The sequence below is a fragment of the Podarcis bocagei genome (assembly GCF_964188305.1).
Source record: "Podarcis bocagei genome assembly, chromosome: 10".
Lineage (NCBI taxonomy): Eukaryota > Metazoa > Chordata > Lepidosauria > Squamata > Lacertidae > Podarcis > Podarcis bocagei.
In genome coordinates this window covers 18,316,480-18,334,733 of record NC_138135.1, presented here as the reverse complement: position 1 = coordinate 18,334,733, position 18,254 = coordinate 18,316,480, and the positions used below count along the sequence as shown (strand labels likewise).

The 18,254-nt window shown below is 42.9% G+C and overlaps 1 protein-coding gene across 5 annotated transcripts in view; it reads right to left on the bottom strand.

Annotated features, from left to right (window-relative positions):
* LMO3 (LIM domain only 3) overlaps nt 1-18,254 on the bottom strand; it is a 95,058-nt gene that overhangs the window by 57,490 nt on the left and 19,314 nt on the right. For all 5 annotated transcript variants that reach the window (XM_081210570.1, XM_081210572.1, XM_081210571.1 and 2 more), the window contains exon 2: nt 14,274-14,487. In XM_081210570.1, the coding sequence (XP_081066696.1) occupies nt 14,274-14,479 (206 nt within the window). In that variant the 5' untranslated portion in view covers nt 14,480-14,487. The remainder of the gene's footprint in view (nt 1-14,273; nt 14,488-18,254) is intronic.

The following is an 18,254-nucleotide window of genomic DNA, read 5'->3' as shown; positions in this document are numbered from 1 at the left end:
ATCCCGGACGATGCAAGTATTCAGGCCATTGTGCGGAAAAACAAAATGGTGGGTGCTGAGAAGCAACCTTTCATATAGGGATGCCATATGTCCAAGAAAACCCGGACATGTCCTCTTTGGTGGGGGGCGCAACATATTGATCCGGGCAGATATTTACATTTTTAAAGGAGATGTCTGGGTTGGGGGGATTTGGGGGGGGGTGTTTTGTTTTAAATAATCTTTATTAATTTAAATTACACACATATACAAAGAATTTACAATCTCATACTACAAAAAGAAAATTAAAGAATAAACAATTACGAAAAGAGAAAAGAAGAAAATACAGAAAGAAGAAAAAGCAGATTTACGTGCATAAAAAAACTTAATCTTCCTAATTAATACTTAAACACTTAAATAAAAAAGACTTTTGACAAAACGAGTCTTCCAATCATTCTCATTGTACTGTTTATACTATTGGGGTTTTTTTGCAGAGTTTTATATTCTTTAATATTGTTCCTGTCTACTCCACAAACGGTATTTGTTGTGTTTACAAGTATCACTCAAGTTCTGCTAATATGGTGTGGTTGGTACAATATGATCTTATATAATCCTTAAATATTCTCCATTCTCCAAATATTTTCTGGTTCAATATTCCTCTAACTCTTCCCGTCAGTTTTCTAGTTGTAAATATTCTAACATGAGTATCTGCCAATCTGTAATTGTCGGTATTGTTTCGTTTTCCCACTTCCTCACCACAATAATTCTTGCTGCTGTGGTGGCATACATGAACAATGGTCTTATGTCTTTTAAAATTTCTAATGGGGGGGATTTTTTGACTCGGGCGGCTCTGCACGCCGTGGCTGCTGCCAGCCCGAGTCAGGGAAAGAGGCGTGAGGGTGCAGTGGTGGTCCCACTCGCCTGCACGCTTCTTTCTCCAGCTCGGGCTGGCAGTGGCTCAGCCTTCATATCTTCAAGAAATGGCAGCCCTAGCTCATAGGAGTTGGAGAGAATAATGGTCAGAGGCAGTAACACTTCTGAAGACCACTGGATGGGAAACACATGAGGAGACAGTGCTCTTCTGTTTGGGTGGTCCTTGCCGACATCGGGTTGTCCACCTAGAGAACAAGATGTTGGGACTAAATGTGCCATGGGCCTGATCCAGAAGGCTCGTCTTTTTGTCTTGTCTGCTATTTACTGTTAAAGTAAAGTCCGACACCCTCGTGGTGTAACAAGATAAGACCACCATGAAGTATGAGGGTGGTCCACATGGCTGAGAAGATCCTCACATCTAGGGCCAGACACGCAAGGAAGTGTACAATTCTAATCATGGCATGTACTGCTTAAAACCAGGGCCAGATTTAGGTTTGATGAGGCCCTAAGCTACTGAAGGTAATGGGGCCCTTTGTATGTCCAGCTGTCCTTTGTCAACAACAAATTGTCACTGTTTCTTTGTGTTGAATATATGCTATGTGGTTATTTTTTGGACCTAATAGGTATCTAAAGCCATTTGCACATAACAAAATATGTATTTTATCAAAGTAATTGTTGAACTGAAATACATTTAAGAAGAAGTACTGTATATTAAAAGTGAAATACAATTAAGAAGAAGTATATTAATTGTGAAATAATTATTAAGCTCTAACTGTATGTAGGTTTTATTTTATTTGTTTTTTATCTTCTATTTTGGAAATGTACATCCAGGTTTGTTTTTTCCTTTAAATTTTTTTGGGGCTCCCAAGAGAGTGTGGCCCTAAGCTATAGCTTGTTTAGCTTATATGTAAATCTGGCACTGCCTAAAACAGTAAGCTGGTGACCTGTTAGGAAGTTTAGAAAAACACGGCTGAATACCAGCAGGGGACGAGGGAGGCTTTTTCATAACCATTATTGAAGGAGCTTCCACTCTAGACACCATGGAGATGGTGCCATCACTCTTGTGGCTAAAGGTGGTGGTGGGAATGCTGTGGAAACAATGATCAGCAGGATTCTACAAATGGGCAAATGTTATGTACAGTCGTATTTTCTATCCCATTGGTTTCTAACTGAAGCTGTGAACTTGAGAATATTCGGGGCGGTTCTAAGGAAGATTTCTAAATTGTTTCATGACATTTAAAGCCCAAGTTACCCGAAGGACTGCTTATGCACATATGAACCTACCTGGGCCTTCAAGCAGCCACAGAAGTACCCTGTGATATCACTGAATATGGCAAGGCTAGGGATAGGGAGTGGGGAGTGGGGAGTGGAGGCACCAACCAACATATTTTGTCTATTGAACTCACTTGCCCAAGATAAAGGTGTCTCCCTCCTTGATTTCTGGGCAGTGAGGTGGGCAGCATATAAACAAACAAACAAACAATTCCTTTAAAAAATCTTTTTCAATCTGCTTTTCATTAAGGCAAGCCAGGATAGTTATTAAGTTGAGGAATGTTATTTGCTGCTCTGTTTTTTTTATATATGTAAAGAATTTTCAACTGTATGTTGATTTTAACTGTGGAAATGTTATTCCTACAATGCTATTCCTACTGTGTGTTGGCTTTTTTCAGAGATTCATGGGGGGGGGGTTGAGGGGGGGAGATATTTTGGGAGGACCCAAAATCCTGAAAAGCAGTTCCATTTAAATATAATAAAAACATTAGGACTCGATATCACATTAGTCTCTTCAAGTATGCATGCTGACTCCGTTTTGCAACCTTACACCAACGGGGGTGCCAATGCTTCCCTAGTCCCCCAGGGTTTTTAAATTATAAATTAATTATAATTATAAAAAAACAACAAGACATTTTTGAGCTATCCACTACCTTTATAGAGCTGCCACCTCCAGGTTGCAGAATCTTTGATTTTGGAAGTCAACAAGCCTATACAGCAATTCAGTATAAACAAATAAGTTAATCTGTGCTGTGCTTTAAGAGAAGAGACAGACCACCAGCAAGAACACTTGTAGCAATTTATTTAATTTGTCGTAAGCTGGAAGAAATTTGCTGTTAAGCATTAAACACGAAGTGTAATAACATAATTGAATATGCCCCTCAGAAAACTGTGCAAATGAGAATACATGAATCAGTCTAGCTCAGCAATATTTTATTATATAAAACATTCCTTCGTTACCAGTTTTGGCATGCATCAAAAATGAGCTTATCCCCTACACGGATTATCTCATCAATCATGAGAGAATAAAACCCACACATAATCCCAAGCACTAATTTTGATAAAATGATACGAGAATTGTAGAGCCAGAACAACGTCAGATGCCACAGATAGCACCATTGTGGGAATTTTTTTTACATGCGCACTCACAATAGTGTGAAGTAGGTAGTTTTTCACCCCCACAGTTCTTGCAGGAAGTCACCAAATACCAGCCATGGCACATTATTAACAATATTTTCACATAAATAATGAGACACCGAAGTCAGGAAAACTGCCCATAATGTCAACAAGGAAGCAGCACTCAAATCAAAGATTCGTTCTATGCTTAAAGTGCCTCTGAAGGACCCATTAACAGAGCCCCCTTCAAAGCTGACAGTATCTTTGGGGATACTCTTAGACCTTTGCCAACTGTAGGGTGGAAACAGATTCTTGTACACAGGCGTAGGATCGGTGACTTGCATCTGAAGGCAACTGTTAGGACTCGAAGAAGGTCCACCAGTGCTTACATCTGCCCTGGCCCTAGAGCTCAGTCTATGAGCCTCCATTTTACTTTCCTACAGTGCTCCAGAATAATGCTACACTGAGCACCTCAGGGCACTTTGATGCTGCTCAGGGCCAGCTTGAGAAATTTTGGCACTTGAGGCGAATCACAAAATGGTGCCTCCCTCCCCACCAGGAAAGAAGGGCTGAGTGAAGATCTACATTGGGAGCAAGGGAGGAATAAAAATCTGTGTTGGGATCTGTTGCCCCTGTGGTTTCTGCCACCTGAGGTGAAGACTTCACATTGCCTGAAGGGTGGGCCGGCTATGTGCTAAAGCCAATGTGGCTTCCAAATAAACCTGAGGGGCCAAATCAACCTGAAAGAGGGCCAGGGCCATCTTTAACATATGCGCCGCCGGGGTGCAAAGATCCACCCAGAGCCCCCAAATTTAGTTTAGCCCTCAAATTAAATTTTATTATGCCTTATGTCACTCTTATCATTTGATATATAGTGTTCACGCCTGCACGGCTCCAAAAGGAGTTCTTTGTGTGTGTGTGTGTGTGTGTTTTGTTTAAAATCAGCTTCTCTAAAGAAGACAAAGAACACATTGGGAGTCGGTGTAAAGACTCCACGCATGTTCTTATGGTCATAGGGAGGTGTCTGAAAGATGAGATGGGTGGGCATTGTGCGCATGCATGGGAGAGCCATCTTGGGCAGCCTTTCATTGTGGGAGCAACCTTATTTCTAGAGGAGGAGGAGAAGGAGAAGGAGAAGGAGAAGGAGAAGGAGAAGGAGAAGGAGAAGGAGAAGGAGAAGGAGAAGGAGAAGAAGAAGAGGAGGAGGAGGAGGAGGAGGAGGAGGAGGAGGAGGAGGAGGAGTTTGGATTTGATATCCCGCTTTATCATTACCCGAAGGAGTCTCAAAGCGGCTAACATTCTCCTTTCCCTTCCTCCCCCACAACAAACACTCTGTGAGGTGAGTGGGGCTGAGAGACTTCAAAGAAGCGTGACTGGCCCAAGGTCACCCAGCAGCTGCATGTGGAGGAGCGGGGAAGCGAACCCGGTTCACCAGATTACGAGTCCACTGCTCTTAACCACTACACCACACTGGCTCACCACACAGCTGGGAGGGCCCTTGCGAGCGTGCATATACGAGTTCTTCCGGAGCCTGTGCGCACTCCCGTCACTAGATAGGCACATTCTCTTTCTGCCTATCTCTCCCTCTTTCCTGTCACTCCCCCTCCTCCTGGCTTTGGTGAGTGAGACTTTCCAGAGAGCTCTCCCTGCAACAGCATTCGCAGGCAGGCGGCACGAGATCAGTCGTGTCAAAAGTGCTGCTAGCCCCTCTGCTGCATAGCAGCTCAATACAATACGCTTAGGCTGCTTCAGCGCCGGGTGCCTCCCAGAATCCAACACCCAGGTGCCCCGCACCCCTTGCACCCCCGGGTAAAGACGGCCCTAAAGGGGGTCCACCAGAGCCCGAAGCCCCTCAAACCTGGAGCCAGCCCTACGTGCAAACACATTTCAGTTCTGCTCACACACAGTGGGGACTCCCTGGCTGCTCTAGAAATCAGATAAGGATGCAACAGAATCAGAAGCTGGAGAAAGAAACTGTTTTGGTCATTTCCACAGAGAAAAGGTAATCACTGGGGAGGGAGTAACTTCCAGCTGCTTGTTCTCTTCTGACACACATCTCTCTACACTCTGCAAGATCGTTCTACTACACAAATCAGAGAGCCTCTGCATTCATGCTGGGGAAAGCTAGAGAAATCTTTGGAAAGGTACAGAAGAGGGCAGGCAAAATTGTTTTGAGGCCATGTACCTATGAGAAAAGGTTGTAACATTTTGGACTATTTAGTTTAGGGGGAGGGAAGCAAGCAGAAGGAGGAGGAAGAAATGAGAGGTGTGTGTAGGAGACAGAGGATAGCGATAAGTTCCCCCCTCTCCAACAAAGCCACGACTTTCCGGGCAGAAGAAAAGGAAGTCTTAGCACAGCACATAGTTAAACTATGGAATTCAGTGCCACAAGAGGGAGTGAGTCATCATGGCTAGGATGACATTAAACACGATTAGAAAAATTAATGGAAGATAAGACTTGCTGTTATGATAGCTGTATCTTTAGTTGGAATCTTCTGAAAACCTTAATGTCAGCGTTATCTGCACATTTTTTTTCTAATTCCCATCACATTCTTTGATTTTGATGAGAATACTTTTTTAAAAAACAGTGTGCATCAAAAATGCAAGCAATTCCCATGCATCATCCACATAATATCATCTATGTATACAATCCAGGTTTCCTAAACTACCCATACACATTTGTATGTGCATACAAATATTTACAAAATTATTCTGCACAAATACATGTTTGGTGTATAATTGGGCACATAAGTAGACTCAAGTCTTAACTGTGCTTGTGAACTTAGAATCTTCCTTACATCACTTGGTACTCTATAGCAAAATGCTTTCACCCATAGCCCAAATTGACACCCAGTCAAATTATTCCTGAGGCCAGATTTTGATGTGTTTTATTACCCACTCAAAGCTCTCGAAATTGATGGATTAATTGCCAAATAAAGAAAATTGTACAGTACCAAGTAGGTTCTAGTAGCATGCAGTCCTGTTCTGGATTTTCTAAGAATCTGAATTTCATCACAGACACAGGATGGAGGGGAGTTTCCCAAAGCCCACCCAAAGCATTGCATTGATTGCAGCAAGGAATGGGCATATCTGTTAACTGCAGGATATAAACTTGATGAAATAAAGATAATTATTTTTTCCCAATCGTATATTCAGTTCTCCACACCAGTTTGCTAACTAAAAAAAAAACAAATGTGAAAATTCATCAGCATTTTAGTGGCTATTTTTGTATGCATTTTTGCTAATACACACATTTTTACAAAACAGTTTTCCCTACTGCAATGCATTATTGTTATTTTCACTAGTACATAAATTTATATGCACATTTACCCTAGTCTGTGCATTTTTGCACATTATAATTGGCTGGAGAACTGCCCTGCAAACTTCAGAGAAGCACAAATTTAAAACGATGGCTGTGCTTCAGTCTGGATACTGTTTCAGAAAGCAGGAATATACCGATATATCATGGTGTCTGAAATAAGGATGGAGCTATATAGAGGCATTGGCTGGCTTCATGATTTTTCCCACTTTGTGGCTTTTGCCAGTACCTGCTCTTGTGATTTGCTTGCCCCTGCAGGAGGCAAGGGACAACTGAGCCAGCAGAATAAACAGGGGCTGCAGGAATCTAGAGGAGCATTGGCTGGCTTCATGGGTTTTCCCCATGAATTGTATTTTTGCATAGCACACAAGCGCACACACGTCATGATTTGTGATATATTGCCAGGTCAAAAATTATGAAACTGGTATCACAATATGGGCTTCAAATCGGGTTTGGGATGCTATATCAATATATGGTGCAGCCCTAGCCCCTACCTCAAGCAGCCAGCTATGTGCATGTCAGGTTGGATTAAGGCTAACAGAATGGAGCACAGGGAGACTTGATCCACAGGCCACAAAAGCCCAGGTGGTTCACCACTGAAAGGAAGTGCAACTTCCATCCATGTCAAAGAGATGCGGCAAGACCAAGAGCTTGGTGGTGCCCTTTGCCAGTCTATATGCAGAAGATGACCAGACTGGTGTTTGGTGATGAGGCCGGATTTACGTAAAAGCTAAACAAGTTATAGCTTAGGGCCCCACTCTCTTGGAGGGGGCCCCAAAAATGTAAAGGGGAAAAAAACTGGACGTACATTTCCAAAATATAAGATAAAAAACAAATAAAACATACATAAAGCAACAGTGTTTTGTGTTGTGTATGCTCCTATGATGTAAGCAATGGGCCCGGCCTGCTAGCCTGCTCCCTAAAATATCACTGGCTTGCTCCTTTCTATATATAGGGTGCCTACATTCTGCATGGACTGGTCAAGTGGCAACATGTGCAAATAGCTTTAGATTCCTATTAGGTCCATAAATTCCCATATAGCATATGTTCAACACAAAAAACAGCAACAATTTGTTGTTGACAAAAGACAGCTTGACATATAAAGGGCCCCATTACCTTCAGTAGCTTAGGGCCTCATCAAACCTAAATCTGGCCTTGATGAGGCCCTCTACTCCACCAGCATAGAATCATAGAATCATAGAGTTGGAAGAGACCACAAGGGCCATTGAGTCCAACCCCCTGCCAAGCAGGAAACACCATCAGAGCACTCCTGACATATGGTTGTCAAGCCTCTGCTTAAAGACCTCCAAAGTAGGAGACTCCACCACACTCCTTGGCAGCAAATTCCACTGTCGAACAGCTCTTACTGTCAGGAAGTTCTTCCTAATGTTTAGGTGGAATCTTCTTTCTTGTAGTTTGGATCCATTGCTCCGTGTCCGCTTCTCTGGAGCAGCAGAAAACAACCTTTCTCCCTCCTCTATGTGACATCCTTTTATATATTTGAACATGGCTATCATATCACCCCTTAACCTCCTCTTCTCCAGGCTAAATGGTTCCAGGAGCACGGAGCAGATTGCATGGCACGCACAGTACTGTCTTCCGGCAGAGGGGAACTGCTGGGGAGAGGGCTCAGGAGGAGAAGAGTTGATGGCTGCCACTGCTGCTGCCAAACATACAACTCACACTCTGCATTCACTACCTTCTTCTCCCTATCAGCTGCCTGTGCTTCATTGAAACTATTAGGAGACAGCATGTCATTGGGGTCTGCTCTGCCTTCGATACTCAAAAAATTGCCAGGGCCTTGCTCATTTCTTCCTCCACCAAACTTTCAGGTTAGCGCTGCATCAGTCATGAAGCAGCTTCTTTTTTGGAGGAACCCTGCAGTACATTTACAAGTCTAATTAAACAGGCCATGAGAAGAGGGTGGGGAAGGAAGAGACCACTAAGCTTCAAGATGTATTTTTCAAAAGGGGCAGGGGGAAAAACTCCCCCCCCCCATATTCAAGCTTGATAATCCTCTTTACAGGAGCCCTGTGCATGGCTGGAATATTTAACATGACAGTTGTATAAAGTGCAGTAATTCAATTTCTATGCAGAAGGGTGTTGTTTTTTTAAGGGGGAAAAACGTTTTAGAAAGGCACCATAATCTTTGCTAAGACACACACACAGAGAGAGACATTTAGAATCTCCAAATTGGAGTTAAAGTCTCAGAGTGCAAAGATAATTTAAGCCGTGTATGTGTGTGTGTGTGTGTGTGTGTGCGTGTGGGAGAATAGCGGCTCTTTGGTAAAATGCTGCCAAAATTAAATTGGAAACGAAACGGCACTTTGTAGTCATTGGCTGCTCAGCAGGGTACGCCTAGTTAAAAACCCAAAGTGAAAAGGGTGATTGACCTACATTGCTACCAGCTCCGAGCAGCTGCACTTTCGTTATTTCCATTGCATCTGATGAAGCTCATTAGTTAATGCAACTGAATTACCTATACTTGCCAGGCATTCATCTATTTCATACCACATGGCCAGATACTAACTTCAGCAGCAGAGCTGCACAGCGGCCTGCCATGCAGCTGCCTGGAAATCTTATCTGCTCCTCTAACACACAGGGGCAAAAGGAACTGGCCCAGGATGCCACAGGAGTGGAGCTAGGACATGAAGAACTGTTCTGTACCAGTTAGACCACTTGGACATCAAAGCCCAGTGGAGACGAGTGACCAATGGGATTTGTAGGGCAAATAATTCCGGTTTTCTCCCTCCTGTTACCAAGTTCTGCAAAGGTGAGATGGAGACAGAGGAAGAACCCTCTGGACTTGTTGTTCAGTAAGGAGGCAGGCAGTTGGGGGGCTGCTTGAGGGCAGACTCAGGTTGGTGGGGCAGTGCCCCATTTGCCCTAATGGACTAACCTTCACACTGTGGCAACAGCTCTCCAAGGTCTCACCCTACCTGAAGTGCAACCTTTTGCATGCAAAGGTGGGCTAAATGGCAAATTTGACCTTGATAGGCCATATGCCAAATTTTAAGGGGGAGAAAGGGATCTGTCTGTCATGAGCAGAGCCAGAGGGATCAGCCTATTTCTAGTTTGTGTCACTTTGCAAGCACTCATTTCTAAATCCATCCCATCCTGTTTTTCATCTGTGTCTTAAATCCACATAAAAATTCATATGTAAACACATAATCATGGCTGTCTTTCAGCTGGAACTTGCCAGAACTCAGTTCCAGCACCTCTTAAGCGGGTGCCATTGCCATTCTAAGAGAACAAGGGAGGTGTTCATGGTAAGTTATGGCACCTCTTTTCTAGAAAAAATAGCACTGTACATAATTATGTTTTTATCTCAATATACATCTAACGCATACTTGATACTAAATTATGCATTGTGCAACATGTTATAAGTTCTTAGCTGAAGACAGTTGTAATGTACGGTATTGCAAATTTGGGAGAAGTGCAAAATCTGAAGAGTATGTACAATCCAATCCATGTATAAGCCCAGAAGGCCCAGATTAGGCCAATTCACATTGGAATTCACAAAAAATTGAATTCCTCAGGCATCCCTAGAGATTATGCTTTGTTTCCACGTAGAGCCTTCCCCTCTTCTAGGGGAAGGAATTGTGAAAAGCAAGTAACATGGACTCCAGACTAGCAATTCTCATCTCCACGCCACAGACTTAAAGCTTACACTCCTCTCTCCCAGAGAACCCTGGAACTTTTGCAGTGGTCAACAGCGCACCCAGAGGAAAGCGCTCCATACCTGAACTATACTAGGGTCTTCAAGATTTCTTGGAGGAATGCAAGACTGTTGATACAAAACAGGAAAGTTTGCACCCAACTTGTGGAATCTATAAGCCACACTTGTCCATCCCTCGCTGACTAGGGATGATGAGAGTTGCAGTCCAACAACACCTGAGGACCCAAGTCTGGGGCAAGATGCTCTAAAATACACACCCAAAACCTCTGCATTGCACTCAGTGGTGGGTATGTGGAAGGTCTTCAGCAGAAACAGTATCTATCTCTGGACACAGAAAATTTAGAACTACTGTTTGAGAGAAAAATATCATGAAGTATCAATACGTCCATCATACTGAGAATTTAAATAGGAGACCTTCAGCTAATCTGTATCCAACTACAATTGTATTTATTAAGCTTTGATTCTGGAGATTTTGATTACTCATCAACTAGCTTTAAAACTGTTCCTAAATATAAGAGAAACAATAATGGGGGAAGAGAGGGTAATTCAGTTCCACAACTCTAGGAATTGCATTTGTTGTCATGGACTTTTCTTCAGACACCTTGGCAAAATCCCAATAATAAAACCCACTGTTAAAGCTCAACAGAAACACCCAACATTTACCTGTCCAACTTAAAAAGGGGCACCACAGAAGTGCACCAGAAAGATAGATGAACCCACATTAATTCCTAAAACAAAGCACTCAAATTAAAGAGGGGGGAGGCCGTTTTAGACTTCCATTCAAAATGTTGTTTCAGACTTTGGATGGACGTCTCTAAGTGTTCCATGAAAGGTGACCCACAAGTCAGTGTTAACCATTTGAAAACAAACAAACCACTTTAACAGAAACCAATTATCTCACTGGCCCACTCTCTCCTCAGAAGGCACCACAAACTAGTGCTAACCTCATTCATATTTCCCAAACTGGAAATGCTAATGAACACTATTTTTTATTTTTTAAAAAAACAAAGAATCTGACGCGGTCCAAGGAACATTACTAGTTGCATCCTCATGTACGCAAGAGACATCAATGAAGGTCGCAAGGAGAATCCCAATATTTGACTAGTTGGCAGAATATTAATAGAGGTTGGATCTTACAGTCCCCCTGAGGTAAATGAGGAATTAGGTTGTTATAGTTTTGCTACCACAAGACATAGTGACGGCAACCAAACCTATGTGGCTTTACAAGGGAAATGGAGAAAAATCATGAAGGATAAGGCTACTGGTAGCTAGAAGTCATCAATAGCTATATCTCACCTCTAGGTTCAAAGATGGCATTGCTGAAGAACAAGCTTGAGAGAGGATTAATGCCCTCATGCTTTGTTTGTGGACTTCCCAGAGACGGCAGCCAGATCACTGACTGGGGTTTTAAAACAGCTGCACTGGTTGTCAGTTTAATTCCAGGCCAAATTCAAGGGTTTAAAGCCCTGAACGACTTAGGACCCAAGTACCTGAAATACACCTTTTCCCCTGCAAACTCTTTTGAGTGTTACGATTAAGGGAAAGAGGAAGGCATTTGGTACAGAACCTACATGCCTCTAGAGGGCACCACGAATTAGAAGTACACAGGTGTGTGTAACACCCTGTTCAGAGATGCTTAAAATACAGGAAAGGATTTTTTAAAAGCCTCTAAAGGAGGTAGACCGAAGCTGCAACCTAACCCTAATGCAGTCATTAGCATAGACAATTCGTTCCACGTATCCCTATCAAGTCAGTGACTAAATATGAAAGCTTATTTGCCTACAAAAGGGAGCACACTTTACCTCCCGGATTAGCATAAAAATGGAGATTTCTTTTTACAGGTTCACTGCATAGCTAAGTACATACGGGCGCAATGAGGCAAATGACTGTCTGCAATTACGTTAAGTGCATCAACTTGAAGTTTAACATAAATAGCGCATTTAAGTATAAGCAAGTGATCACGATGGGGAAGAGACAAGGCTAGATCGGGGAAAGGGGGCTGGACCAAAGGTGCCAGTTCTCACGTGAAGCTGGGAGCTTTATTCCACTCCAGTCAGGCTTCATCACTTGGGAGTAGGCCTGGGTTCGGGGCCAACACTTTCTTCATCACATTTGTCAGGGTGGCAGGTGGGGGCACATAAAACCTACCCAAAGATTGGACAGGAAAAGATGTTTCGGTGTGAGCATGTTTCATAGTCATCACTACTTCTTGTGGGAGTGAATTCTCTAGTTTTGACCTCAGTTTTTTTGCCTTGCTGTTGCCTCTAACCTCCTGTTGCAGGTTTTTGTGGGGTTTCCAAAAACCAGTAACACCAATTTGCCAAAAGTGACGTGAATGTATATACTGCATGCAGCTGAGCATCTTTCAAGCTGCTATCAGTTCTCTGATTCCTCTTCAACCACACCACATCCATTTTCAGCCTGAGACAGACAGAAAATTCCCAAGGTTGACATATATGAGTGATTGGCTCATGCATTCAGATCACTTGGGGGGGGGGGGCTGGCGCAGACTGCATAGGGACAGTTTCCCCCCAAATATAGAATGTGCGAACACAATTAACTTAGCCCAAAGTGTTACTTGCTTACAGAATTAAATTAAGAGGTTGTTTGTTGGTTTAATTTATATGCTACCCTTCATCAGAGGATCAAAGGGTGGTTTAAAGTATAAAAACTCAAAAATACATGACATAACAATGAACAAAATACTCCCCACCCCCAACACACACAGTTTAAAAGACCCTAGACTGTTTAATTAGCCAAAGGCTTGAGAGAAAATGGATATTTTTGCCTGCCACCTAAAGATATGTAATGAAGGAGCGCATTCTGCAAATGAGGAGCCACCACAGAGAAGGCCCTGTTTTCGTGGACAGGGCACATGAAGAAGGGTCTCAGAGGATGATTGCAGGGTCTACAAATACAACTATATCCCAGTAACCCAAAAAACTACATTTGTAGAGATAGCAGTTTACCTAGTACAGCCTAAGCAGACCACTGAACTCACCACAATACACTGAAAAGTCTTCTGCGCCAACGTAGAGAGATGAGAGGCCTAGTTGTAGCCTAGTAGGGACTGCTAGGAATTAAATGTGCACTGTTCAGTGCAGATAGTTAAAGAGCTATCCTTTGTGGCAGTTAATTAACTGTTTTGAATAGGAATCATGGTCCTTGAGAGTGAGTGAGGATGGAACAAGTGATTTGACATCTTCCAAAATGTACATAGTACTTGCTGCATGGTATATAACCTGCTGCTGGGAACTTACTGGAAACAAATGCAGATGAAGTGAAACTAGGGTTGGGTGCTCTGTAAAATAAGCTCCAGATACTCTCAGGGTAAAAAATTAAGTGGTTCAGCTTAAGATGAAAGGTCAACATTGTGCCACCATTCATTACAGGGAATTAGGAGGAGAAGGCAATTTTTGAACCCAAGCTTTATAAAGAGTTATTAATAAGTATTAACAGTATTAAAGAATATTAACAGCTGCATAACCTTGAGTACAGTTCTGCAACTGGTCCAAGAGAAATATTCTAGCCTACGATTCTCCCAGACGTGCTAAGTTTCCATCGTTCTGGATTCCCACTCACTGAGGGGGAAATACACAAACACATACATCCTTCAGCCATCAGAACTGGTACAGTCCAGAAACCGAAGCCTATTTTTATCATGTGGGTAAGCTGCTTGTCCAGAGAAAAATAGAAACAGGATTTCTGCAGATCTTTCATTTTAAATAAAGCTACTTACGATCCCAGCCTACCACCAATGTTTGTAGAAAGGGGGCACAGTCAAAGACGCATTCCTAAAAACAACCCTCAGCATAGCACTTAGGAAAAACATCTTCCTTATGAGGGCACAAGGCCTGAAAATGAGCCTACAACACCATTCTTCTACTCTGAGCACCATTTGCATGCTTGTGGTGGTGCAGCCGGGTGGCAAAGTATCCGTAGCGACAGTGGTGCAGCAGACAGTGCAAGGGGAAAGGACCTAGCAGGAGTTGGAAGTGTGGCGTATGTACGAGGTGTGTAGAAAGAGCAAAGTCCTACCTCAGGTAGTCTCTGCGGCACAGGATAAGGTTGGCTTTGGTGTACAAGGTAGAGCCTACTTCCCCCAAACGGCAGTCGCAGCAGGCACACTTCAGGCAGTCCTCATGCCAGTATTTGTCCAGGGCCTTTAGGAGATACCTGTCTTTGATCTTACGGTTGCAGCCAGCACAACCTTTCGGTTTGGTGTCTGGCTGGACAGAGAGCATTTGTATACCTGAAATGAGAAGAGAAGGAGAGAGGGGAAAGAAGATGTCAGGTGACACAGCCAAGGGATGCGCAGAACAGGATCCTTTGCCCGCAAACTGAAACTTATCAGAGCTTTCCTCTTTCTCTGAAATTCTCCAGACCAGGGTTTCCCAGACTTTGGTCCCAATCTGTTTTCTGGACTACAACTCCCATCATCCCTAGTTAGCAAGAGCAGCGTCAGGAATGATGGGAACTGTAGTCTAAAAAACAGGTGGATGGAGACCCAAGTTTGGGAAGCCCCACTCCAGATCACGTTTATTTATTTTTACCCATTTAACAAAATTTGTGTAGTGTTTACTCAATTTTAAAAACTTGTACGCTGTTCAAAAAGGATGGTCTAAAATACTCATTTAAATATATACACATAAATTAGTATCAAAAGCATTGTTAAAGATAACATTTTCAAATGTAAATAGAATCAGCCACCTTAAAACTATTGTGCATCATAATATTACATGCCTGTGTAGGATTGTGGAAACAACAAAGGTTTTAGCAGCCACCGAAACCAATACAGAAAAAGCAACTGTTTAATATCAGTGCGTGGGGAGTTCCAAAGAGTAGTCAAATATTGATTCTCCGCAAGTGTAGAATGAACATTATTTGGATCTCCCAATGTTGTTTTGAATGAAGCGCAGTGGCAGGTCTTGTCTATAGCCGGAGTGTAAGAAGATTCCTGCTGGATCAGAATGGAGGTTTTTCTAGCCCAGCATCTTAGTCCTTCAGAGAGTGGCTTTCCATGTGCCTACAAAAAAACCCACACACGGTGCAAGAAGGCACCAGGCCTTCCACAATGTCACCCCCTAGCAACTGTTATCCAATGGCGTAGTGCTTCAGAACTGAAAAGTTTCATAGACCCAGGGCTGGATTTAGGTCTGATGAGGCCCTAAGCTACTGACGGTAATGGGGCCCTTTATATGTCCAGCTGTCCTTTGTCAACAACAAATTGTCGCTGTTTTTTGCGTTGAGTATATGCTATATGGTAATTTATGGCCTAATAGGTATCTAAAGCCATTTGCGCATAACAAACAGGAGCCTACAGAACACAAAACACTGTTGCTGTATGCAGGTTTTATTTTATTTGTTTTTTATCTTGCATTTTGGAAATGTACATCCAGTTTTTTCCCTTTTAATTTTTTGGGGGCCCCAAGAGAGTGGGGTTCTAAGCTATAGCTTGTTTCGCTTATACATAAATCCGGCACTGCATAGACCCATCATGACCAAGGACCATTGATAGATATGTCCATCATGGCTAAGCCCTTTTTAAAGTCACCACATCTTTTGGGAATAAATCCTGCAAGTTACTTGTGTGTGAAGAAATGCTTCTTATGTCACAATGTCTGAAATAAGAATGGAGCTATGTAGAGGCACTGGCTGGCTTCATTGTTTTTCCTGCATTGTGATTTTTGCATAGCACACATACATACACACACACATGATTTATGATAATTCAAAAATTATGAAACTGATTTCATGAGATGGACTTAATACTGGTTTTGGACGATATATCGCCCAGCCCTACTGCCTAGTCAACTTTTCTTGCTTAACTGAAAAACAGCTCAGAGACTTTAACCATTCCACAGCTCAAGGGAAGAACATTGACTTTGCACACCAAAAGTCCCAGATTTGATCCTCACCATCTCCAGGAAGGACTGGAAAAGGCTTCCAGCCTGAAACCCTGGAAAGAGCCTCTGCCAGTCCGTGTAAAAGGTAAAGGGTAAAGGGACCCCTGATCATTAGGTCCAGTCGTGGCCGACTCTGGGGTTGCAGCACTCATCTCGCTTTATTGGCCGAGGGAGACAGTGTACAACTTCCAAGTCATGTGGCCAGCATGACTAAGCCACTTCTGTAGAACCAGAGCAGCGCACGGAAATGCCGTTTACCTTCCCACCAGAGTGGTACCTATTTATCTACTTGCACTTTGACATGCTTTCGAACTACTAGGTTGGCAGGAGCAGGGACCGAGCAACGGGAGCTCACCCCGTCGCGGGGATTTAAACCGCCGATCTTCTGATCGGCAAGCCCTAGGCTCTGTGGTTTAACCCACAGCGCCACCCACATTTGTGTAGACAATACCAAACTAAGTGGAGAAATAGACCGATTTGGTATATACTAGTTTCCTAGGTTCTCCAATTTACTTTGCCCACAGCACCATTTCCTCACCGGCTGCGGACTCCCCCAAACACAAGAGCAAATGCTGGTGAGAGGCAGGTAACACACACCACATACCAGCTCCACTAAACAGCTGCATTAATGTACACTTGGTTTCCAGTTAGGCCTGCAACGTGCTGGTGTGCCCCCCCCCCCAATAACAACAAGCACCAGTCTTGCTGCTTCCCTCAAGATTTCTCAGCTGCTTCTCCCAGCTGGCTAAAAAAATTCATTTCAAGCAAATTTTGATGGCAGTGCTCAAAGAACTCATGCTTCCTCAGTCCTATTCCGCTTCTCCAGCATATAGGCATTGTGTCGAGACGTGTCACTGCCACAAAGTCAGAAAGCAAATGCATTTAGAGCTGTCCTGTCATCAGCACACATGGGGCAGGGACCGCCACCTCGTTTGCCCTGTATCTTTGAATATTAGCACACAGATGCAAACCATCTTTCCTTTTAAATTCAGAGACTGAAATATGTCAGGTGGAGGTTTCTCTACAAGTCACAAAGGGGAGAATTCACTTTCTTCAACAATACTCCTTGATGTTTTAATTCTTTATATAACAATTAGCTGGATCTGAATCTTACACACTGTGTAACCTATTAATATTGTGGCAGTGCTCGTGCTGCTTTTACAATTTAAATGAGGTGGCGGTCCCTGCCCCAAGGAGATTACATGTCAAGTTTTAACAGGGTAAAGACAAAAGGGAGAAAAACATTGCAAGCAAATATTGGGAATGATGATGCAACTCTCAGAAGTTAAAAAAGAAATTTGGTTTGTAATCACTGCTTCTATCAGAAACTTTAACTTGTGCTCCAGGGAGAACTAACTGAAATTAAAATTCCACTGAAATCTGTGGGACTTTCTCCAAAGAAAACACGTGAAACACATAAAACCGTGACTCTGTATCTTATTTATATGAAAGAAACCTGGCTTTGTTTAATTGTAAATGGAAAGCTTGTCTATACTGCAGCAGCCTACGTGCCCCATTTAGTTACAGGCAAATGAGAGATAGGATAGGATACACTGATTTCAAATGTTATCCACATCCACTCTTCCCATTCCTCAGTGGGTGGGTGGGGGGAGGCTTGGAAAAATAGATGAGCTTTGCAAAAGGTCAGATTGGCATCTGTCAGTGCAAGGCAGGGGAAAAACTCTAGCCAAGAGCTCTCTACAAAATAAATGCTTACCCGCCCACTGTTATATCTGGGGGCAGCCGAGATTTATCGTTTTCAACAGTTGCAGTAAGCGAGTCAGCTGCATTTAGAACCTGATGTCTAAAATATTAAGTGCTATGAACAGAAAGGTAGCTGCCTAATAGCGGTGTGTCATTTTGGTAAATAATATCAAGTTTCAAAGTTGCTCTGTTCTGCAGAACCCATAACTTTTCACTGGCCTCTGAAGGACCTCTCCACACACTGCAGTTTTAGGTGTACGTATAATTCCCTCCCACCATGTGAATGCAATAAACAGGCACCCACAGATAAAATGTGCTTTCAAGACCAGGATTAGCTGGGATTTGTCGAGTGTGCATTCCATGGAAAATTAACCCAGATCTATTTGGCTTATCATTTATTTTAATTATT